This window comes from Mesoplodon bidens (assembly GCF_964165515.1).
Source record: "Mesoplodon bidens genome assembly, chromosome: 19".
NCBI lineage: Eukaryota > Metazoa > Chordata > Mammalia > Artiodactyla > Ziphiidae > Mesoplodon > Mesoplodon bidens.
Genome location: NC_138179.1, coordinates 17,196,262 through 17,220,662, shown reverse-complemented (window position 1 = coordinate 17,220,662; position 24,401 = coordinate 17,196,262). Strand labels below are relative to the sequence as shown.

Here is a 24,401-nt window from a genome sequence, read left to right as displayed (position 1 = left end):
ACGCCAAGCCACCCAGGAACCAACCTCAAGCATTTGAGGCTCCAGAGGAGGGTGGGACAGGGGCCTCCTCACAATGCCCTCCTGCCTCTCCAGCTAACCCCTCTGCCCAACATGGCCAGTCCCCAGCAGCCTGGTGCCTCAAACTCCAGGGGCTCACCTGCTGCTGTGGGAGGCGGACAAGCTTGGGGGGGGGGACTGTGCCTATTCATGGATCCTCTTGGCTTAGGGAGGATGTACATTCTGAATTGGGGAGTGGTCACTGTGCTCTCCAGCTGATACCAGCGAGAGGGCAGTGGGAGAGGCCTGGCCAGGGAGCTGCTGGGGAGAAAGGCCTCCTACCCTTTGACCTGGAGCCCAGGGTCCCCCATGGGTGGCTGCATCAGCTCCTCTGGTTACCTGGGACAACAAGCATTTCCTCCGTCCCTCAGCCCCTCCTCTTCCTGCCCCAACCCTGCTGGGCCAAGAGGCCTCCCAATCAGACCTGGGCTGTTCCAGCTGTGTCCTGAGGCACTGGACCAGACACATCCCCCGGGGCTGGAGTTGAAGCCGAACCAAGCGGCCATCCCAGCGTGAGACTAGATTCCTGGTTCCGGGAGCAGCCAGAACCAGCGGGCGGGCAGGCAGACGGGCTTTTGCTCAGAGGCCCCAGTGCTCAGCACGCTGGCTATCCACAGACGGAATGGCCCTGCAAGTGGAGCTGATACCCACCGGGGAGATCATCCGTGTGGTTCATCCCCACAGGCCCTGCAAGCTTGTAAGCTGGGATGCTCTGGGCTGGGAGGAAGGGTGGCAGTGTCTCGCCAGGGCCCAGCAGCTTCCTCTCAGGCAAACCCCTTGGGAAAGAGGTGAGCAGTGGGGAAGCATTCTGATCCTTGGTGGGACAGGAACAGACTGGACAAGAAGGGGTAAATGGAAGGAACAGGGTAGGGTTTAAGCCCACCAGGAGCAGAGTGTTTCCAAGCGGGGATCTGGGTTTGAATCCCTTCTCCTCCAGCTCCCTGATCCTCAGTGGGCTGGCCTATGAACTGGGCTAACAACACCGAGGTGACAGGGCCGCTCTGAGATCTAAGGACCAGCGCATGCAAAGCTCCAGGTGCATATAGTACAGGCTCAGTTAATGCCGCTGCTTTCCCGTCTGGCCTGAAGAACAGACACTGGCCGGCTCAGAGCAGTAGCGTGGGTGGAGAAGGAGGGTGAATGGAGCGAGGCAGTCAGAAAAGGGGAAGAACTGACTTGGTCTGGCACGCAGGGCAGGGTCGGGTTTGCTCTGGTGATGCAAAGGCGCCCTAGGATGAGAAGGGAGAACCCCATAAGACACACGCCGCCCAGCACTACAGCGAGTGGGCCCGGTCGTCAGCCGGAGGAGGGTGCGTGTGTGCGTGTGTGCGTGTGTGTGAATGACTGTGACGCGCCTCGTCCCCGGGAGCTGGCTGCGGAGTGTGCTGCACCAAGCCCCCGCGGACACGGACGCGGGCCGGGGCCGGGGCCGGCACCGGGGAGGCCGGGGCGGGGCCGGAGGGTGCGCGCGCGCGCCGGGGCTTGGGCCCTGCCCGGGATGACGACAGGGAGCGGCCCGGCCCCGGGCGGGCCCTGGGCGGGGAGAGCGTGCCTGGGCCGCCGACTCCGGAGCCGGCCACGCCGACTAGCCTGGCCCCCGCCCGCGCACCCGAGAAGCCAAGCCGGTGGGTACGCGGAACTCCGGGAGGGCCGCAGCTGCGTGGCCCCGGGGTTGGGGGGGCTCCGCTGGCGGGCGGGATGGAGGAGAGGGTAAGCGGCCGGGCGGCGAGCCAGGCCCGGAGCTACGGTTGGGGAGGCGGGGGTCGCCGGCCCAGGGATCGCTGGGGCCGAGGGTGGGCTCGGCCCGGCCCGTGCGGGGTCCCAGGACCCGGTGGCCCCGGGACTCGGCCTGTTGGAGATTTAGATTTCTTGCGGGTAACGTGAGGGCGGCAAGGAGCGACTGGGGTCGCGTGACCCAGGCGCCCTGCGCGCCCTCTGGGGCCCTCCGGCTGCCGGCTCTGCCTCCGGATTCCGGAGAAGCCGTCCGGGCCCCGCCCCTTCCCGTTCCCCGCCCCCCGGCCCAGCCGCGCCAGTGGCCCCTGCGTGTGAGTGCGGCGGCTGGGGGGCTCCGAGATGAATGAGAGAATGAATGGCTGGCCCACGGCCTATTCAACGCCCGGCACGCTTCGGCCTTCTACTCACACTCCCGGGCTCTGTGATTCATTCATTCACACAGGCGTCCACGAGGGGTTATTGAGCTCCCACTGTGTGCCGGCCTGGAGCGGGAGCAGTCTCCTGGGAGAGACTGATAAGGAAACCTTCGATCAGAGCGGAATGCGATAAGGAGGGGGCTGTGTGTTGCGGGGCGTCAGGAAGGGGTTCTGGAGGAAGTGATACCTGAGCCGAATCTTCAAGGATGACTAAGAGTCAGTCAGGTGGGGAGGGGTTTGGGTGCGAGGGCCAAGGAAGCTGCAGGTGCAAAGGCTTGAAGCTTAGAGCCACGCGGCTGGGGGCAAAGGCGGAAGCAGCTCCTCCTGGCTGTGTGTGGTGGTGAGGGAGACATGGGGAGAGAAGGAACTGGAGACGGCTGCCCCTGTAGCCACACAGGAGCTCAGGAGCAGTGGGGTAAACTGACGATACAGGGGGCTTCTGGAGTCCACATACAGAGGCCTGGCAAGAAGCAGTGAGTGTGCTTGGCATATGGACAGGTGCCCTATAAACCTTCACTCTATTAACATGAGATGTTAATTGATCGGATTTGCATTTGTAAATACCACAGGTGGCCGTGGGAAAATGGATTGGAGGGAGGAAGGCAGGGAGGCCAGTTTGGAGGCTGCTTGCTTGGTCCAGGATCAGAGCAGTGATGCAGGAGCCAAGGGGAGGTTTTAGCAGGTAGTGACTCCTTGGTGTGAGGAGTGGAGCGAGGAGGGCGGGCTTTTTTTTTTTTTTTTTTTTTGCGCGGTACGTGGGCCTCTCACTATTGTGGCCTCTCCCGTTGCGGAGCACAGGCTCCAGACGCGCAGGCTCAGCGGCCATGGCTCACGGGCCCAGCCGCTCTGCAGCATGTGGGATCTTCCCGGACCGGGGCACGAACCCATGTCCCCTGCATCGGCAGGCGGACTCTCAACCACTGTGTCACCAGGGAAGCCCGGGCGGGCCTTTTGATGCCAGGCGGTGATGACTAGCTGGAGGTGCCTGCCTCCTCTCATCTTACAGGATACTGAACAAGGAGGATAGGTTAGTGGGCAAGGCACTTTGTTTACTTCTGCTGGACCCCCAGGCAGAGGTGTCTGGCAGGCAAAAGGCCCATGGTTCTGGAGCCAGAGTATACAGCCCTTGACTGGGGCCCAGTGAGATATCAGGTAGAACCCCTAAGTCCCCACCTTTTCTTTCCATTCCCCCTCACAACAGTTCCCTTCAGTCTGGAACAGTCCTTGGTGGGGCAGCCTGGGCCCAGACCTAAGATATGTTTGATAATAAAAAAGCTGAAGACCTGTTCTGTGCCCAGCATGCGCTGTGGGTGAGATAGGCTATGGTTCTTTCCACTGCCCCAACAGGCCATGAGGCTGCCTCAGTGGAAATCAGTTTCTAGCAGCAATCTGGGGGTCCTCAGAACACCCTCTCCAGACTCGCATCGCCCCGAGCTGGGGGAACACCTGAGGCTGCCCACTGCCCTCCCCACTCCTCCAGAGGGCGGGCTTGGGGGCACCTGGCCCATACTAGGTAACTGGATGACCCAGGTCTGCTGGGCCTGTGCCACCTTTATGGGAAACACCTCCCCAGGTGGGAGGAGACTCAGAGGCATCCTTGGGAAATAAGTCCTGGGTCACTCAGGGGTCACAGCTGCACCCCAGCCTGCAGCCAGCCCTTAGGTCCAGGGCCATGCTGGGGGCACAGGTCATGGCCCCACTCCCTAGCTGCTATTCCTAAGGCCTACATGTCAATAGTCACACAACACCGCCAAGGGTGGGTACTGGGCACTGCGGTCACGGGTTCGCCAAGGAAGGTCACGGCCTGGCAGGTAGCATGTTAACCCTGACAGAGAAGCTGGGAAATCCTCCAGCCACTAGGCAGGCGTCTTTCCCTCAGGGCAGCCCTGCAGGAGTAGACAGTGGTAGACTTCCCGGTTCCAATCCTACCCCTCCTTTTACTAGTCCTGGGATCTTGAACACATCATTCGCCTGCCCAGACTCAGTTTCCCCGTCTGTAGAATGGGGGTAATAATACAGACCTCATGGCTCGGCTGAGGGCATTGAAAGGAGTACAGTACCAGAAGACAGCGCTCCGAACGCAGGAAGCGCCCGGCGCTGCAGCCTTGGCCGCGGTGTCTCTCGCACGCTCTGTCCCCCGCCTCCCTACCCCCTCTCCCGGGCAGGCGCTTCCGTCCAGTGAGGCGAGGCGGCCAGTGGCGGTGGCCAGGGACTGTGGTCGGGGAGCAGGCCCTCTGGCCCGCCTGGCAGCGGAGACACCCCCTCCTTCCGCCGCCGGGCGGCGGCTGTAAGGGAGTCAGCGGGCATCCGGGGAATGCGGCGGCGGGGCGCGGGCGGGGGTGGCCGGCCGGACCCCTCCGCATGCGGATTCCCCTCATTCCTGCCGCTTGACGCGGCGGCGGCCGGAGCGGGCACTGCGGCCGCGAGGCCCCACCCCTCTGCCAGCTCCTCGCCTCGGGCCCGCGGGCGGCCGCCAGCCGAGCCAGCCTAGTCCTTGTACCGCCCCTGAGCCGTGCTCCTGGTGGGGACCGGCTGGACCCCCTTCCTCCAGTCTTCCAAGGCCCTCCCCACGCCGGGTGAGCGGGACGCTGAGTCCCCTCGCGGAGGGGGCCTCCTCCCGCCCTCAGCCCGAAGCTGGTGGTATTTAAGACCCCCACCCCCTCCGTTCCCACCCATCTCCCAGCTGCGCGCGGTGGCACCCAGTCCCCTCGCTCCCTCCAGGGCCGCGGCTCCGGCCGGGCTGTTGTTCTCGAGGTAATGAGCCTTCCCCACGAGGCTATAGCCCGCACCTGCCGCAACCTCAGTCCCTCCCCGGGGAGCCCAGGTCCGAGAGAGGGGCATGCTGAGGCTTTGGGTCCCAGCCCTGCCCTTTTGCCCCCTAGGTCAAGTCAGCATCCGGCGATTGCACCTCGGGTTCCTTATCTGTCAGGTGGGGCACAGGTAAAGTTGGAGAGCTCTTTGTTAACTGGCAGGCAGACACGCCTGAGGGGCTTTCCCCGCTATATAAGAAGTGTGACCTGTCTGGCCCAGGACCTGGTTCTTAGTAAGTCTGCTCGAAGCGTGTGTGCAAAGTGTGTCTGGCCGAGAGAGGGAAGTGGTGTTTACTGAAGGCCTGGGAGGTGCCTTGGCGGCTTATCTTAGCCTTCTCAACAGCCCTTTGAGACAGGTATTAGCCTCATTTTAAGGCTGAAAGAGAGGCTCCCAGAAATTAACTGACCTGCTGGCAGTCATACAGCTTGTGAGAAGCAGCCCAGCGTTTTGGAAGAAGCACTAGCCATCACACCCTCACCAGCGCTGGGACCTGAGCTAGAGTTTGCCCCCCAGGCTGCTGCCCACCGAGAGCCCAGCGAGGGCGGGGCTGCTGGGGGCTGGTTTGGGTAGAGGGAGGATGTCTTGGGCAGAAAGTATGGAGGGATCCAGAGGGACAAGAGAGGGAGACTCTCTCCAGAGGAAGGAGAGAGGTGAAGAGCCCCTGGGCACGGGGGCCCTAGTCGGGATGTCCTCGATAGGGGAGAAAGGTATTTCCCCAAATGCTGGAAGTCGGACATGGATTCCCCAGATGGAAAGCTGAGCCCTCCATGGAGGCCGGGCACGCACCGCGCTCGGCAAAGGTGCTCTGGCTGTCTTCGTCCCTGGGGTACGCGCTCTGTGCTGACGCGGGAAACTAAAGAGATTTTCTAGAGACTTAAAGACACGGGATCCACCCTCCAGAGAGTGTACGGGGGCGGACAGTGTCCCGCACGGAGGCTCCGCCCGCCTGGGCGCGCCGGCCGTATTTGGACATTTCGTTCTATTTTTAACTTTCCCGGGACTCGAGGTTGGAGTGGGGAGGGGAGGGAAATCCTGCTTCCTCCGGGACCCACGGGCCTCTGCCTAGTGAGCCCCGCGCCTGGCCTAGTGCGTAGTGTAGACACAAGCCCGGAAGTGAGTTCCGGGTCAGTGTAGACGCGGCGGCCGCGCGGGTTCCGGGCCCCACCCTGGAACCAACGAAGTCCCTCCTGGAAAACCTGACTCAGGCGGAGCCCCTGCCCGGTGGGGAGCCCCGCCCCGGCCCCGCCCCCACCCTTGTACCCACCCACGCCGCGAGATCCCCCTTAGTTCCTGCCCCACCCCTACCAGCTGGGGAGGGACCCCCGAGTCCAAGCACCGAAGGAGGCGGGGGCTCCCGGGGAGTCCCACGCCTCCGAGGCTCACGGAGGGGGCGGAACGGGGGGCGGGTCGGCCCCTCCCTCGTGACGCCGCCGCCGCCGCCGAGCCCCGAGGCGAGAGCACGGGCAGCGGAGCGGGGCGCCAGGCCGACCGGGCAGGATGCGCTACCGAGCGTCGGTGAGCGGGGCTGGCGAGCAGGGCGGGGGTCCCGGGCGTCCCTCCCGGCCTCGCGGCGCCGCCTCGGCCCCGCCAGGAAGCGGGCGCGGCCCAGGAATTTCGGGTGGAAAAACGTCCCGGAAAGTTGCAGGGGGAGGAGGCCGAGGCAGGGAGGGCCGTGAGGCTCTCGGACCCGGGCCGGGCGAATAGCTCCCGGGGAGGACTGAGAGCGCCGAGACCCGTCACCCAGAGGGCAAGGGGGCTGGAGCTCGGGCCAGATTTGGCAGCAGCTTCGGGGCAGTATTGGAAGGGGGAGGGGGCAGTGAGGGACAGGCCTAGGAGAGGCAGGCCCCTGGCCAGACCCTGAGGGGTTCCTGGGCCAGAGATCTGGGTGGTCTGCGGTTGGAGGAGGCCTAGTGGCCTCTTGGGGATCTACACCCCCTCCCACCACGGCGGCCACCTTGCTCTTCTCTGACCCTTGACACTCTTGGTGTCAATTTCCTAGAGCCCGCAGACCCTTTTGAAGAGTGTGCTCTGGGGTGGGGGCCTTGTTGAACCTGTACTTCTCTCCACCCTCTGATGGGGTCCGGAGGGAGCTGGGTTTTCCGCGGTAAAATCCCCACTCCCTTGAGGCTTCTCGGGGCTCTCAGGGGAGGAGGGTGTCTGGGAACCTGGCAGCTGGAGGGGAGGGCGTGGTTCAGCTGTGGGAGGGAGGGCCCCCCTTCTGGGGTGGGTGTTGAGCCCAGCTGGGATGGGAGGTCCCCTGGGGGAATCCCTCTCCTGTGGCCTGGGGTGGCCTCTTGCTAGGTCCCTAGACACTCTCCCCCTGGCGACTTTGGGAGTGGGCGTGGGAGAGATGGCCCCACCCTGCCTGTAGAGCTCACTTTGAGCTATTTGTCCTACAAAGCACCTGTCACACATGGCCCAGAGCTAAGGGACTTGAGGTCACCTGGTCTATCTCAACTCCTCCTTCTTGAGAAGGACACAGCCCAGAGAGAGGAGGGGTTTTGTCCAAGGTCAACAGAGCATTCTTTCTCTTATTCTCATGACCCCCCCTTCCTCTGCGCAAAACCAGCGTCTCCCTGGACTCAGTGGCCTTGCCCCCGTGTCCTCTGGGTGCTCTGTGCTCCAGTGTCCTGTGTTCAGGTCCCATGTGGTCTTTGTTCTGGGACCCGCGTCCTCAGTGTTCCATGCGCCAGCTTCCTGCCATCCAAGCCCACTGTACCCAGCCTGGTACACCCGTCTCCTGGGTGTTCCCTGTGTCGTGTGTCCAGGCCCCCCGTGTCCACGTGCCCCTGGTTGTCCTTTCAGTCCCGCAGGCTGTGCTGGAGGGGAGAAGTGGCCTTCCCTTACCCTGCTGCCACTGGCCCTCTCCCACGGCCCCTCCTTGCAGGCCCTGGGCAGTGACGGGGTGCGGGTGACCATGGAGAGTGCACTGACCGCCCGTGACCGGGTCGGGGTACAGGATTTCGTGCTGCTGGAGAACTTCACCAGCGAGGCAGCTTTCATCGAGAACCTGCGGCGACGCTTCCGGGAGAACCTCATCTACGTGAGGCCCGAGTGGGAAGATGCAGGGGGTGCTGGGGGCACAGATGCGGGCTGTGAGGGAAAGAGGCTCAGGGGCCTCTGGGAGAAACTTCTGACCCTCCTCCCCTGACCCCCAGACCTACATTGGCCCAGTGCTGGTCTCTGTCAACCCCTACCGGGACCTACAGATCTACAGCCGGCAGCACATGGAGCGTTACCGGGGCGTCAGCTTCTATGAGGTGCCACCCCACCTGTGAGTGACCCCCCCTCCTATGAGTGACCCCCTCATCTCCACCTGAGATGACTCCACCCGACCTCCCACTTGGAATGAATCACAATTCACATCTGTGAGGAATGCCCAGTGCCCACCCAAGGTGAATCTCTCTACTCCATCTGGGCAGGACCCCGCCAGCCTCCACCCCAACTCACACCCATGACTTATTCCCCCAGCTCTACCTGAACATAGCCCTCCAACCTCAGTGACCCTCTGACCCCCACCTCTGAGGGACCTCCCAGCCCTACCTATGAGTGACCTCAGCCTTCACCTGAATGACCTCCCATCCCCCCACCCATGAGTGATCCCCTCAATCCTCCGTCTGAATATGACTCCCATCCTCAGCTGGGAAGGATCTCCCTTGACCCACACCTTGGAGAGTTCCCCCATCCTCAAGGGTACACCCCCTTGTGAACCCCACCAGACATGGGAGCGCCCACCCGCAGTCCTACCTGTGGGACTCCCACCCCCTGCAGCCACTTGACCCCTGGCCCCCTAAGCTCCTGACGGGCCTCTGCCCTAGGTTCGCGGTGGCCGACACTGCATACCGGGCACTGCGCACGGAGCGCCGGGACCAGGCAGTGATGATCTCTGGGGAAAGCGGGGCAGGCAAGACAGAGGCTACCAAGCGGCTGCTGCAGTTCTATGCTGAGACCTGCCCAGCCCCCGAGCGGGGCGGTGCCGTGCGAGACCGGCTGCTGCAGAGCAACCCCGTGCTGGAGGTGAGGGGGCAGCAGCATCTGGGGGGCGGGAGGGGCAGAGAGAGAGTGCCAGGCACGCCTCACACCCCTGTTCTCTCCTAGGCCTTCGGAAATGCCAAGACCCTCCGGAACGATAACTCCAGCAGGTTCGGGAAGTACATGGACGTGCAGTTTGACTTCAAGGTACCTGTGGGTGGGACAGGGCAGGGGGAGTGGGTTTCCCATTCAGCAGGCGCCCACTGGCCAGGTCTTTGGCACCAGCAGATATTTATCGAGCACCTACTGTGTGCCAGGCGCTGTTCCAGGTGCTGGTGGTACCTCAGTGAAACAGAAATCCTGCCTCCAGGGAGACAGACAGTAAACAGAAAAATGTAATTTAGCTGACAAGTGTCACAGCAAAAAATAAAATGAGGCAAGGGGCGGGAGCAGTTGCTGTTTTAAATGAGGCAGATATAGTAGGCACTGAGAAGGTGGCATTTAGTAAAAGCTGATGGAGACAGAGGAATGAGCTGTGCAGATAGGAGAGTCCGGGCAGAGGGCACCACCACTGCAGAGGCTGTGATGGGGAAAGTGCTTGATGTGTTCATGAACAGCAAGGAGGCCAAAGTGGCTGGAGAAGAGAGCAAGGGGCCAAGGAATAGAAGAGGAGGCTAGATGCTGTGGGTCCTTTTGGGTCTTTGTAAGAACTTTTCTTAAAGCTCTGAGTGGAAGGGAGGCTAGAGAGTTGGGGTTTTTGTTTTTGTTTTGTTTTTGTTTTTTTTGGCTATGCCCATGTGGCTTGTGGGATCTTAGTTCCCTGACCAGGGATCGAACCTGTGTCCCCTGCAGTGGAAGCACAGAGTCCTAACCACTGGACCATCAGGGAGGTCCCGAAAGTTTGAAACAGAAGTGTGTTATGACCTCACTTTCCTCTTAAAATGATCACTCTGGCTGCTTTGTTGAGAATAGATGGTAGAGAGTCAGGCCGAGCAAGGAAACCGGTTAGGAAGCTGATGATTATTAAGTCTAGATGACAGATGATGGTGGCTGGGCCCAGTGTGGTGGCAGTGGTTGGATTCTGGAGGTTCTGAAGGTTAAGGCAGCAGGATTGGCTGTCCAATTGGACGTGAGGTGTGGGAGACAAAGAGGCTTCCAGGACTGCAGACTGCTTGGCCTGAGCACCTAGAAAGTTGACCAAGATGGGAAGAGGGAGCTAGTTTGAGGAGGGGAGATGAGGAGTTCAGTTTCAGGCCTGATGAGACTGAGAAGCCTGTCAGACATCCAAGTGGAGCCGCCAGGTAGATAGGGCTGAGCGTCCTCATTTCTCAGAGGAGGAAACAGGCCAGAGGGGGCGACTTGCCTGAGCCATTGTCAGAGCTGGAATTCGGAGGGCAGGGGAGGAAGGGGAAGGTGGGCTCTGTCTCCAGTCCCCCTGAGCAGTCGCTACATCCTGCCCTGCCCACAGGGCGCCCCTGTGGGTGGCCACATCCTCAGTTACCTCCTGGAGAAGTCCCGGGTGGTGCACCAGAATCATGGGGAGAGGAACTTCCACATCTTCTACCAGCTGCTGGAGGGGGGCGAGGAGGAGACACTGCGCAGGCTGGGCCTGGAACGGAACCCCCAGAGCTACCTGTACCTGGTGAAGGTGAGTAGGGGCCAGGCAGGGCGGGTGCCACCCAGGGAGCCCAGTGCCACGGCTAGAATCCAGCTCTGCCCATCCTCCAGGGCCAGTGCGCCAAAGTCTCCTCCATCAACGACAAGAATGATTGGAAGGTCGTCAGGAAGGCTCTGACGGTCATCGACTTCACCGAGGATGAGGTGGAGGTGAGGCCTCTGCTGGGACCCTCCCTTTTCTCCTGTCATACCCTGAAAATCTCTGTCTACCTTTACACCCTGTTTCTACTCTAGCCGCCTTTTCCTCTCAAATTTCCTTTACCACTTCTCCTGCCTCCTTTTTAAAATTTATTTTATCTTTGGCTGCGTTGGGTCTTCATTGCTGCATGCAGGTACCATAGTCTCTGTTTATATGAAAATAAGAGGAGGCAGAAGCAGTTCCATTTCTGCCAGAGACAGTCTGTCTTTTGCTAATTTTTTGAAAGCAATGGGTTCTTTTTTAAAAATTTTTGGCTGCATTGGGTCTTTGTTGCTGCCCACAGGCTTTCTCTAGTTGCGGTGAGCGGGGGCCGCTCTTCGTTGCGGTGTGCGGGCTTCTCATTTCAGTGGCTTCTCTTGTTGTGGAGCACGGGCTCTAGGCGCGCAGGCTTCAGTAGTTGTGGCACATGGGCTCAGTAGTTGTGGCTCGCGGCTCTAGAGTGCAGGCTCAGTAGTTGTGCTGCACGGGCTCAGTTGCTCCGCGGCATGTGGGATCTTCCTGAACCCGTGTCCCCTGCATTGGCAGGCGGATTCTTAACCACTGCGCCACCAGGGAAGCCCCTCTCCCGGCTCCTTCTGACCATCCACTGTGTGCCCCTGTGGGGCTCTCAGCCCCTCCTGTGACCCCCACCTACCCCTCCCTGTCCCCCCCAGGACCTGCTGAGCATCGTGGCCAGTGTCCTGCATCTGGGCAACATCCACTTTGCTGCCGACGAAGAGAGCAACGCCCAGGTCACAACCGAGAACCAGCTCAAGTATCTGACCCGGGTGAGTGGGGCAAGCAGAGGGCGAGGGCAGGGCAGCTGGGGCGGGGGGAGTGCACCCTCACCAGGCCCACCCCTTCCCTTGGCAGCTCCTTGGTGTGGAAGGCTCAACATTGCGGGAAGCCCTGACGCACAGGAAGATCATCGCCAAGGGCGAAGAGGTGAGGCCCAGCCTTTGCTTCAGGAGCTAGTGGGGGCAGGAGCAGGTATTGCACAGCAGCCCTCCTCCCATCATCCCCCTTCCTCTGATCTGCTCAGCTGGTCTTCTTAGCAATGCTGGAAAGACATAAGGCGGGTGGCTCAGGGAGGCTCAGGGAGCTGGCCAAGGTCACACAGCAAGAGGGTGAGGCTGGAAGGAAGGCTCACCTCCAGGAATGAGGCCTCTTTTTTTTTTCTTCCAGGAATGAGGTCTCTTGTCTTATACCACCTTCCCTCTGGTGGGGCCACTGTATCCTCCCCTGGTGCCCCCCAACCCCAGACTCATTGGGGGCGGGGAGGGCAGAGTGGTCAGTTTCCTGAGTGCGAAGGGGCCCGGGGTGGGAAGGGGCTGCATTCATTTCCCCATCTCACTCTCCACCCCCAGCTCCTGAGCCCGCTAAACCTAGAGCAGGCTGCATACGCGCGAGACGCCCTCGCCAAGGCCGTGTACAGTCGCACCTTTACCTGGCTGGTCGCGAAGATCAACAGGTCGCTGGCCTCCAAGGTGAGGGCTTGGCCCCTGCTGCTCCCAAGGTGGCAGGGAGGGCAGACCAGGGGGGTCCGGGGCTGGGCGCTGGCGAACGTTGGGACCCACGCTCTCGGTCCACTGGCCCTAGGATGCTGAGAGCCCCAGCTGGCGGAGCACCACGGTCCTCGGGCTCCTGGACATTTATGGCTTCGAAGTGTTTCAGAACAACAGGTCAGCGCCCCACTGTCCCCTTCCTGTCTCTCCTCCCGTCTCCCCTGTCCTGGTGCCTCTCCTCTTCCCCGGCCTCTCACATTCCTGCCAGTGTCTTCCCAGCCACCTGGGTCCTGCTCTGTGTTTCTTCCCTTAGAGCTGTGGGGCCTCCTCCCACCCCTCCCCCGCTCCTGGTCGCGTGTCCCCTGGAATTACTGAGGGCTCCTGTTTCCCTCATAGCTTTGAGCAGTTCTGCATCAATTACTGCAATGAGAAGCTGCAGCAGCTCTTCATTGAGCTCACCCTCAAGTCGGAGCAGGAGGAGTATGAGGCAGAGGGCATCGCGGTGAGTGCAAGCCTGCGGGCATCCCCACATGCCCTGGAAGCCCGGGCACTGGTCTCCCCAGGAGAGGTGCCAGGACCCCATGATGATGCCTTCCTCCCCTCTTGCCTCTCAGTGGGAGCCTGTCCAGTATTTCAACAACAAGATCATCTGTGACCTGGTGGAGGAGAAGTTCAAGGGCATCATCTCCATTTTGGTGAGCCGTCTGCTCCTCCAAGGCCCCGTGTTGGGGGCTGGGTGGGATGACATCACCCCTTTCCCCTTGTTCTCCGGGCCTGTCCGCAGAGAGCCAGAATTGGAGCAGGGACAGGACAGGGCTGTCTGTGGAGGGTGAGGTGAGGTGCTGGCCAGGTCTGGGAGGCTCCCTGTGATGTGCCCCTTTCCTCTGTGTCTGCGCCTCCCATGGGGACCCCTGAGTCCCTGTGCTCTCCAGTCCCTCCCCCACACGTCCTTTGCCCTCTGCCACACCCCCCAGGATGAGGAGTGTCTGCGCCCCGGGGAGGCCACAGACCTGACCTTCCTGGAGAAGCTGGAGGACACCATCAAGCACCATCCACACTTCCTGACGTGAGTGGGCTTGTGGGGCTCCCCTGGGGCAGAGCCTGTGGAAGCCTGCAGTCCCCCCTAATCACTGAACACCAGTCACAAGGGGGTGACCAGAGGAGGCACTAAGTGAAGGACAGGCACACAGAGCCGCGGCTCGTACTGCGTCCACAGAGTCACAGGCAAGGAGCACAGCTTCCTCCTTATCCTTTTGAGAATGAAACTTCCTAAGATGTTCCTAGCTTCCTTATTTGGAAATTCCTTTATATTTAAGGAATCCCCTAAAGCGGGGTGAGGGGAGAAAAGAAACACGCCTCTCTGTTCCAGCTCTGCCCTGTGTATTTTGAGTACATCACCTCCTCTAATCTGAAGCAACCCCTAGAGGAGGTTTTACTGAGGCTCAGAGAGGTGAAGCCGTCCCTGGTGGCACAGTGGTTGAGAGTCCGCCTGCCGATGCAGGGGACACGGGTTCGTGCCCCGGTCCGGGAGGATCCCACATGCCGCGGAGCGGCTGGGCCCGTGAGCCATGGCCGCTGAGCCTGCGCGTCCAGAGCCTGTGCTCCGCAGCGGGAGAGGCCACAATAGTGAGAGGCCCGCGTACCACAAAACAAACAAACAAACAAACAAAAAAGTTGAAGCCGTTTGCCCGAGGTTAGCTCACATCTAGTTAAGCCCAGAGCTGAGACTCAGCCCCAGGGCTGCAGATTAGTTCCCCGACTAGGAATCAAAGCCGGGCCCCAGCAGTGAAAGTGCCAAGTCCTAACCACTGGACCGCCAGGGAAGTCCTGAGCAATTTTTGCTTAAGAGAATGTTTAAAAACCTTTCTCTGGAGCGAGCAAGCAAAGGAACCTGTTGTTTGTTCTCACTCCCCGCACCTGCTGTAGCAGGGGCCCCAATAAAGCCTTGCCTGAAGAAAAAAAAAAAGAAAAAGAAAAACTTTTTCTGGCTGTAAAAATAATGTCCCTCATCAGAGAAAAGTTGGAATGTGTGCAAAAGCCACTTGTAATCCTGTCACCTAGAGGTCACCACTGTTAATAATTCGAGACATTTTCTTCCTGCCTTTTTCTATACATTTTTTTTTCATAGTTGAGAACTTATTGTGTGTAAGGCTCAGGATGATGTTATATCCTGAGTATCTTCCTGTATCATCAAACAGAAAAATTTCCTCAAAACAATTCCTCCAGTGGCTCTAAAGCAGATACTCCACTGCTCTCACCCAGCCTCTGGGGGCCCCGTCCAGCCTCCAGGTTTCTGCTGGGAAAACAGGGCTGCCACGAATATCTATCTCTGTGCCTTAAATCTCTGCCTGGTCTCTCTGGTTAGTTGCTTGGAATTGTTCTTAAAAGTAGAAAACGGGCTAAAGGGTATAAACATGCTTAAGACATAAGTAGTCTCTTGGGGCAGATTCCAGTCTTAAAATGTAGTGGGCAGCACTCAGCCCTCTGAGCAGAGCCACGTAACAGCCAAAAGCAACGCCAAGTAACCCTCCACCCAGCATGCCCTGGCAGTGCAGAGGCCAAGGTCCCCGTCCTGGTGCTGTGTGACCCAGGACAAAGCCATCTACCTCTCTGAGCCTCTGTGGCAGCCTCTGTTCAGGGAGGTGGCCCCACCCTGCCAGCTTTTTGCTGGATGCCTGGTTCCTCTCTTGAAGTCTCTTCAGCAGGCAGGGTGATGGCTCAGGCCAGCAGTCTGCAGCTTCCTCTCCCTGTCACCCCCAGGCACAAGCTGGCTGACCAGCGGACCAGGAAATCTCTGGGCCGCGGGGAGTTCCGCCTGCTGCACTATGCTGGGGAGGTGACCTACAACGTGACCGGTGAGGACCCTGGGGCTGGGTCCCCACAGTGGGTGGGGAGAGGGGCTCTCCCTCCCCTCACCTCTGCTCTCTCCTTCCAGGGTTTCTGGATAAAAACAATGACCTTCTTTTCCGGAACCTGAAGGAGGTGAGGAGGACCGGGGGGAGGGGTCGTGGTCTGGGCCCTGTACGACCTCTGCCCCAGGAATCTGATAGGCCTTACCCTGTGCTCCCGCCATGACGCCCTGCTCTGCCCTCATAGACCATGTGCAGCTCGGAAAATCCCATCATGAGCCAGTGCTTCGACCGGAGCGAGCTCAGTGACAAGAAGCGGCCAGAGACGGTGTGAAGGCGGTGGGACCCGAGGGGGTGTGTGTGTGCACGGGAGCGGGACCAGTGCCTGCATGAGCTGCGAGTTAGCAGTGGGTGTGTGAGTTCGTGTGTTCACTGGTGCCTGGCTGTGCGTCGGTGTGTGTCTGGGAGGCTGCCCGTGGGTGCATCTGTGCTTACTTCCATGTGTACCTGTGTGTGCACTGTCTCTAAGTGTGGACGCGTATGTGTACACCTGTGTCTGTGTGGGTGCTTGCGTGCAATCACCCCCACAGCAGACATTTGTAGTGGACATTGCTGGGCACTTTGGATACAAAAATGAATAGGTGCTTTCCTAGAAATGTGCACAGGGTGCTATGGAAACTTAGGGAGCAGCAAATTGCCTGAGGGAGTTGAAGAGGGGAGGTGGTCAGGGAGGGCTTCCTGGAGGAGGAAGCATCTGTGATAACTTGGGAATGAGTAGGTGCTTATCAGATAGACAGAGGGCCCCACACAGGTATACAGTCCAAAAAAAAACCAGGAGGTGGACAGGAAAGTGACATTTCGAGGAGAGAGACGGGGAAAGGCAGATATGGCCAGTGGTGCCAGATACAGGGAGAGCTCCAGTGAGCTGTGGTCAGAGGCGTGGCTGCTGGGCTTGGCAGAAGGAGTGCCAGGGCGGTCCCAAGAAGAGCAAGGTCATGGAGAGGTAGAAGCCACAGTGCTGCAGGCCAAGACATGCAGGCAGGGAGGCCATGGAGGCAGCATGTTGTCCAGAGTCTGACTCTCTGGGACCCTGCCCTCTGCTCCCCACCCCCGCCCCTTCCCTGAGCATTCTCCTCCATGGCCTCATATCCCCCTCCTTGACCCTCGTGAGAACACACCCACTCCGTCCAGGCCTCTCCAGCAAGCCATAGATTCCATTGATCTCCAAGTGGCCTGCAGGCACTCCAGACCCCAGTAGTCTATAAATGGCCCTTGACTATCCAGTGTCCCAGGCCTGCTCCTTCTGTTTCCCTAACTCAGGGCAGGGACCACCCTCCACCCAGTCCTGAAGGACAGAAACCTGGGCATCATCCCTGATTCTTCACTCTCCACCATTGCCCTCATCCTAACAACCGTTGGATCTTGCCCGTTTCTGCTGCCTGAATACCCTTGCCTCTCGGCCTCTCTGTAACCCTTACTCCAGTTTGGTCCTCTGAGCCAGCCACAGCCTCCTCTGTGGTCTCCTGGCTTCCCATCGTCCTTACCAACCATCCTCCACTTGTCTGCTGTAGAGCTATTCCAAAAGGCAGATCTTTTCCTGTCACTCCCTCCCTCCAAATTCCTCTTTGGCTCCCTATTTCCCTCAGGATAGAATTTAATCTCCCTAATGTGGCTCTCGAGTCCTACTGTGATACTGCCTCTCTAACACTATCTTTTTACTCCCTCTCTGGATCCTTGCACTGCTTGTAGTTCCCTGTGCACACCAAGCCTTTGCTCACTCGGTTGCTCTGCCTGAATGCCGTCCCCTCCTGCCTGCCTTCTGGCTGTCTCCTACTTCTCCTTTAATTCTCAGCTGAAGGGTTATTTTCAGAGGACCCTTCCTGATGCCCCCTACCCCACAGACTGAAATAGTTGCCCCTTCTTGATGCTTCCAGAACCCCCAGGCATACGCCCCTGGCATTAATGGGACCGCAATGGATAGCAAATCTTTGCTGAGGCATCCGCTTCTCCCACAGGCCTGAAGTCCTTGAAGGTCCTGCAGTGCAGTGTACAGGGATAAGGGTTGAACGCATAGGAGTAGGACACATCGTTTAGGAATGCGGCCCTGAAATTCTAAAAAGAGAAAGAGTGGCTGCCAAAGGAAGGCATAGGATTGAGGTTGCCAGGAGACCTGAACAGGATTTTTAAGACGGGAATGAGGTTCTTCAACTGAGGTCTTTAGCTTGGCCAGAGCGATGCAGGTGATGTAGTCTGGCCCCTTCCTCTGTTGTGAGGGAGGGGTGATGGGAGAAGGGGATCTGGAGATTTTGTTGACCTTCATGGGTTTATAGTCTCTGTCTCTAAACAAAGTATGGAAATAGTAGAGCTTTCATTTTGCTTTCGTTTTTGTTTTGTTTTCTCCCCACTAAATAGAAATGAGGGTTCTTAGCCTGTTTCTGGCAATCTGTTAATTTATTAGGATAGTTGTCTTTCATTTGCTTTCCAATAGGCACAGTAAATTTAGTTGAAGAGCACATCTATATGCTACAACTTGATTACATCTTTTTTTCTGGCTTTTTTGCATTTTTTCTTTTACCAAGTTTCAGTTCCTGCATGTAGAATTAAATAAGAAACAAAACTTGTAAAGTTGTAACATTTCACATGGAAATGCTGCCCAGTCTTCACGAGCTTCAGAATTCTGACCTTTGCCGATGCTGGAATAAAGTGTTGTAATTAAAAAAAAAAAAAAAAAAAAAAAAAAAGTAAGGGCCCACGCAGGGCAGGGGTAGTTGTGGGAACTGGTTCTGTTTTGCCCCAGGGAGGGGTCTCTGGGGGTGTTCAGGGCTCTGCCACAGGGGGCGGCATCATCTGCAGGGGTTAGCGGCCTCAGCCCAGCTCCAACCAACCTTCCGTTCATCTTGGCTGACCAGGTGGCCACCCAGTTCAAGATGAGCCTCCTGCAGCTGGTGGAGATCCTGAAGTCTAAGGAGCCTGCCTACGTCCGCTGCATCAAGCCCAATGACGCCAAGCAGCCCGGTAAGCCCTCTGCCCCCTGGACCAGTGCAGGCTGTGCCTCCCCCGCAGAGGCAACGGCCATCTGGCGGCAAAAGCCCTCTGACCACCCGGTTATCCCTCCCCCAGGCCGCTTTGACGAGGTGCTGATCCGGCACCAGGTGAAGTACCTGGGGCTGATGGAGAACCTGCGCGTGCGCAGAGCCGGCTTTGCCTATCGCCGCAAATATGAGGCTTTCCTGCAGAGGTGGGGGCGGGGCCTGGCTCAGCGCCAGGGGAAAAGGGTGGGAGGGTTGTCGGCGCCTCCTAGATCCCGGGAGGGAGGACAGCTGAGCGATTCTCAGCTCAGGGACGGGGCTCTGAGCTGCTGTGGGATCCACACCAGGGGCCCCTCCATGCTGCAGGCCTAATGTGAAGCTTGGTAGGGCAAAGATCAGCCCTCCCCACCCCCCCAGGCCTTGCCCTCACAGAGCAGCTGCTTAGCGGTCCATGAAGCGTGCATCCACATGCCTATCTATCACCAGCGGAGATAGTAAAAGCCTGTGAAAAGGACAGAGTTTCCAATCAGAAAGGATAGAGCAGCTTTGGGGTTACCCTGAGTTAGGGACCTGGGGAGTCAATCAGGTGTGAATTCTGTCTCTACCACTTTCTAGCCCCATGCCTTTCAGCAGATGAGAAACATCAGTTTCCTCATCTTTAAAGTGGGGATAGTAACAGAGCGACCTCTCAGGCTTTCTGTGAGCTGTGAGTCAGTGGGAGCACCCAGCAGATGCCTGGGAAAGCTGGTTTGGGCCCCCAGAGAAGGATGCTGGCAGGGGTGGGGGCTGAGTGCATTTCTGCCCCTCCTGTCCCCAGGTACAAGTCACTGTGCCCAGAGACATGGCCCATATGGGCAGGACGGCCCCAGGATGGGGTGGCTGTGTTGGTCAGACACCTCGGCTACAAGCCGGAAGAGTACAAGATGGGCAGGTGAGTGGCTCCCACGCCTGGTGTTTGGGGGGCATGGGGGTGGCAACCAGGGGCTGATCAGTGCTGCCTTTACAGGACCAAGATCTTCATCCGCTTCCCCAAGACCCTGTTTGCCACAGAGGATGCCTTGGAGGTCCGGCGGCAGAGCCTGGGTGAGAGAGGGACCCCACCCTTCCTATCCCAGTGGAGTCCATTCTGGGGAGCAGGAAAGAAATCACTGCATTTGGGCTCCTTCTCCAGGAAGTCCGCCACGCCCACATTCAGCTGCCCTCCTCGTCACCAGCCCCAGCACCCCCCCTCCTGCCCTTGGCTACACACTCAGCACGTTCTCACTTCTCACGTTGCTTTGCTCGCTCCCTTGCTCTTTGATTTACTCTCCCTTCACTTAATGCTCATTCAGCCACTCCCCTCACTCATGCCACTCAGTGAGCTCTGACAGTGCCCGGCCCCCAGCCGCGTCCCTTGCGCTCTGGCCAAGTGACTTTCTTTCCCAACTACAGCCACGAAGATCCAGGCCACCTGGAGGGGCTTTCACTGGCGGCAGAAATTCCTCCGGGTGAAGCGATCAGGTTTGGGGGCCCAGGGGTCTTCAGGAGGGCAGGGGCTAGGGTAAGGGCGGGGAGGAGATAGAGGTCAGCCGTCTGTGTTCTCCGCAGCCATCTGCATCCAGTCGTGGTGGCGAGGGACCCTGGGCCGGAGGAAGGCAGCCAAGAGGAAGTGGGCAGCACAGACCATCCGGCGGTGAGCACTGGACACCATGGGGGCGGGGTGCGGAGTGTGTGTGTGCGGGGGTCCGTTACCAGGCTTCTCACCCCCACCCACAGGCTCATCCGCGGCTTCATTCTGCGCCACGCACCCCGTTGCCCCGAGAATGCCTTCTTCCTGGATCATGTGCGCACCTCTTTTTTGCTCAACCTGCGGCGGCAGCTGCCCCGGAATATCCTGGACACTTCCTGGCCCACGCCGCCGCCTGCCCTGCGTGAGGTCTGTGGACCCTCCCTGCTGACTTGGGAACCACCAGCACGCTCAGCAGAGAGACCTAATAACTGTGTGACCAGAGAAGCCATCAGGGAAGGGAAGGGAACGGGAGCTGGGCTGCAGAGAATTAGTTCTTTTTTTTTTATAAATTTATTCATTTTATTTATTTATTTTTGGCTGCGTTGGGTCCTCGTTGCTGTGCGTGGGCTTTCTCTAGTTGCAGCGAGTGGGGGTTATTCTTCGTTGCGGTGCATGGGCTTCTCATTGTGGTGGCTTCTCTTGCTGCAGACCATGGGCTCTAGCCGCGCGGGCTTCAGTAGTTGTGGTATGCGGGCTCAGTAGTTGTGGCTCACGGGCTCTAGAGCGCAGGCTCAGTAGTTGTGGCGCACGGGCTTAGTTGCTTCACGGCGTGTGGGATCTTCCCGGACCAGGGCTCGAACCTGCGTCCCCTGCATTGGCAGGCGTATTCTTAACCTCTGCGCCACCTGGGAAGTCCCAAGAATGAGTTCTTTGCAAAGAAACAACTCAGGAATGGAAGAGTGGCCCAGGTTGAGGTGGTGTCACTTAGGCCAAGGCCTGATGGTAGGCACATGCCTGTTGTCTTCAGAGGGAAGGGAGCCAGGCTGCCTGGGTGCCCTGACCTCGCTTGCGCCCACAGGCCTCAGAACTGCTGCGGGAGCTGTGCCGGAAGAACATGGTGTGGAAGTACTGCCGGAGCATCAGCCCTGAGTGGAAGCAGCAGGTATGGGGCTGGGAGGCAGACACTGGGGGACTAGCCAGGGGGCCACTAGAAGAGTGCTGGCCTGGAGGACCTTCACCCCAATTTACCACGTGCCCTCAAATGGATCCCAGCCCGTTTGGCCTCATGTATGAAGCCGAGGCTGGAGTTGATTTTGCACTGCAAATAGGGTTTATCTTCTAGACCAGCTCCACTGGCCTGGTAGAGGCTGCCCAGAGCCCAGTGTTGAAAAGGCTGCAACTTGAGTCTGATAGAATAGTTCCAGAGAGACATTGGTGGCTGACGTGCCTGTATTTGCCAACTCAGTATAGGATGATGCTAAAGGACCCACGCAGCAGAGTTAACCTGCAGTAGTGGTTTTAAAAAAAAAAAAATTTATTTTTTTATTTTTTTGGCCGCACCATGTGGCACGCAGGATCTTAGTTCCCCAACCAAGGATCGAACCTGTGCCCCCTGCAGTGGAAGCACAGAGTCTTAACCACTGCACTGCCAGGGAAATCCCAACCTGTAGTAGTTTTTTGAGTATTAGCAACCAGCCAGATCCCAGGCCAGAGCTTTATCTCAGGGGCTCCAAGGCCTGCTATGATGGGGAATTATCCCCAGAGTGGGGCCTAAACCCTGACAGTACTGTCTGTCATGACCCTTCTGAGGAGCCCTGTGCCTTGGTCAGTGGGGATGGGGGTAAGGGAGAGAAGGGGCTAAAGGGGAGTGTTGGTGGCAGGGCTTAGCCTCTGGTGCTGGGGCCAGAGAGAGGGTGAGGGAGACTGTCTCAGTTCCTGAGGCTGGGCCTGTCCCTGCTGTGATGGTCGCCATCCCTCTGACAGCCCCCCTCCCTGCCCTTGTCTCCTCAGCTGCAGCAGAAAGCCGTGGCTAGTGAGATCTTCAAGGGCAAGAAGGACAATTACCCCCAGAGTGTCCCCAGGCTCTTCATCAGCACACGGCTTGGTGAGCCCCTGACTTTGCAGTGCGTAAGCCCTCCATCACCATCCTAGTCCCCTCTCTTCTCCTCTCACCTCCCCCTCCCCCATCTGGGTTGCAGGTGCAGATGAGATCAGCCCCAAAGTGCTGCAGGCCCTGGGCTCTGAGCCCATCCAGGTGAGACCCTGCCTGCCGGCCACCCTCAATCCCAAATAGTTCTGCTGCCCAAGGACTGGGTGGGGGAGTCAGGGACTGGGCAGAGGGTGAGGAGGCCCCTCAGCCACCCTCTGTCCCCAGTACGCAGTGCCCGTCGTGAAATATGACCGCAAGGGCTACAAGCCCCGCTCCCGGCAGCTGCTGCTGACGCCCAACGCCGTGGTCATCGTGGAGGATGCCAAAGTCAAGCAGAGGATCGAGTACGCCAACCTGACCGGTGAGCCAGAGTCCAGGGCTGGGTGGGGGCGGGGGGGCCCTGCTCTGACCCTTGATCCCTGATCTCTGCCCTTCCCCCTCAGGAATCTCCGTCAGCAGCCTGAGCGACAGCCTCTTTGTGCTCCACGTGCAGCGTGAGGACAATAAGCAGAAGGTGCCCCTTGGGGGACTGGGAGGCAGGGAGGGGGTGGCTTCTCTAGCTCTGGGCAGGGCCTGACCCCTGACCCCATCTGGGCCCCCAGGGGGACGTGGTGCTGCAGAGTGACCATGTGATTGAGACACTGACCAAGACGGCCCTCAGTGCCGACCGTGTGAACAACATCAACATCAACCAGGGCAGGTGAGGCGGGGAGGGGCGGGGAGGGGGCTGTGCGTGCATGGGCGGGGGGGCAGGCCTCACGCACCACCTTCCCTCCAGCATCACGTTCGCAGGGGGTCCCGGCAGGGATGGCATCATCGACTTCACGACCGGCTCGGAGCTACTCATCACCAAGGCCAAGAATGGGCACCTGGCTGTGGTGAGTGGGGCCTGGCAGCAACACCCTGCCTCCCGCTGAGGGCCCTGGGGCCAGGGCAGAGCCTCTGGTGGCCAAGCCTTCCAACCTCAGCAGTGCTGGGCAGAGCCTGGGCACCTCGCCGTGGGTCCTTTAAGCTCCCACAGTGCAGAGGGTCATAAAGATGGCAGCACGGCAGGGGGAGTGGTGATCAAGGGGGTGAGGGTGTGCTGAGGGGGAGGGGAGGCCCGCTCTGGCCAGGGCAGTGGCTCCCGTGGGAATAGGGTTGGCGTCTCCAGTGCCAAGGCCTCTAGACCACTCCCGCAGCTTGCCCCGGTGCGCTGTGACGTATCTAAGCCATGAAGACAAGTGCTCGAAGCACCTCTGCTTCCTGCTCACCACCTGGGCTTCTCCCCCGTCCCACAGGTGGCCCCACGGCTGAACTCTCGGTGATGAAGGCGCCCACTGGACCCCCCTCCCGCCTCCCAGTGCTTTGCTCATCCCCTTCTCCCCTTCCCAGTTACCAAAGACTCGAGCTTCCAGACAGGGACCCAGGGACACCTTGAAGCCCACCAACAAACTCCTGCCTGCCGCTCGCCCCTCTCTTGAGGGAGCAGCAGGGACCAGGGAGCTGCCCCAGGAGTGGGCCAGGCCGGGCCACAGCAATAGGAAAGCCGGGGCCAGAGGCAGCCACGCCAGCCCCACTGCCGATGCCAAATATTTGAGAGAAGGGAACTTTTGCTGAGGTTTTCTCTGAGATTTTTTGATGCTTTATAGGAAACTATTTTTTAAAAAAGCCATCTTCCCATCCCCAGGACACACTGGATGTGTTTTCCCTGACTCCAGCAGGGCAGGGAATGGAGCTGAGAGGGTGGGCGGTCTGGGCCTTGGTGCCCTCTTCCCTGCCCAGGCCACCCTCTCCTCCTCATTTCCTTGGCACCTCGTCTGTCTGCCTGCCCACCTGTAGCCCACTCCAACATCCCCCTGGGGGCTGAGACCACCCTTGCCTGCCCCCTCCTTCCTGCCTTAAAACTGCCCTTCTAATATCATCCCAGCCTGAGGGCATCCTGGAGTAGGGACAGGACCCCTAGGGCATAGAATTTGGAGGACTCTAGGGCATAGAGTTTGGACGACTCTGAGAGATCACCTAGTCTAGTCTCCTGGTGTGACGAGCAAGAGACAGAGGCCCAGAGAGGGGAAGGGACTTGCCCAAGGTCATCCAGCAGGTTGGGGCAAAACCAGACTGCAGCCCTGTCCTCAGCACACCTCACTGCCTCTCCCAGGGACGGGGGCCCCGTGAAACAGGCTCATGCCTTAAGGGTGCCTGTGGCTTCCTGACCAGCAACCACCTTTGGGGGCCACCAGGTGGGAGGAGCACTCCTGCCTGAGTCCATGCCTTAGGATAACAAACACCCTGCCCATATACTTTGGCCCCAATTCAAGGACATAGGGCCTTTACTGGCCCCTGACCCCCCTCCCTATCCTGGGAGCCTGGGGAAGGGGCCAGCCTTGGGAGGAGCTGCAGGGGCATCACCTCTTTCTGCTGCTTCTCCCCCCCCCACCTCCCCAGAGGGTCTGGGGGACTGCCCAGCTGCCTCTGCCCTCCTGGGGGGGTCTCAGCCCACTGCTGACACTTCTGCAATCCAGAGAAACACTAAATAAAGCAATACGTGTTTGCCAA

The 24,401-nt window shown here is 59.3% G+C and overlaps 1 protein-coding gene across 4 annotated transcripts; it reads left to right on the top strand.

Moving 5' to 3' along the window:
* Window positions 1-509: 509 nt before the first annotated feature.
* MYO1C (myosin IC) lies at window positions 510-24,401 on the top strand. 4 transcript variants are annotated; one of them, XM_081218480.1, is made up of 32 exons: window positions 510-754; window positions 7,906-8,061; window positions 8,177-8,292; window positions 8,837-9,035; window positions 9,117-9,197; window positions 10,459-10,638; window positions 10,719-10,817; window positions 11,520-11,633; window positions 11,719-11,790; window positions 12,213-12,332; window positions 12,445-12,527; window positions 12,747-12,852; window positions 12,965-13,045; window positions 13,325-13,416; window positions 15,111-15,205; window positions 15,286-15,332; window positions 15,447-15,527; window positions 18,109-18,214; window positions 18,320-18,437; window positions 19,046-19,159; window positions 19,235-19,311; window positions 19,660-19,728; window positions 19,816-19,900; window positions 19,984-20,143; window positions 20,796-20,879; window positions 21,728-21,821; window positions 21,916-21,971; window positions 22,092-22,227; window positions 22,310-22,380; window positions 22,469-22,566; window positions 22,645-22,744; window positions 23,147-24,401. In XM_081218480.1, the coding sequence occupies exons 1-32, from the start codon at window positions 680-682 to the stop codon at window positions 23,171-23,173; spliced, it is 3,192 nt and encodes a 1,063-aa protein (XP_081074606.1). In that variant the 5' UTR covers window positions 510-679; the 3' UTR covers window positions 23,174-24,401. The 4 variants fall into 4 exon arrangements, with proteins under 4 accessions (XP_081074606.1, XP_081074609.1, XP_081074608.1 ...); XM_081218483.1 differs by lacking the exon at window positions 510-754 and adding an exon at window positions 1,280-1,367; XM_081218482.1 differs by lacking the exon at window positions 510-754 and adding an exon at window positions 1,558-1,682.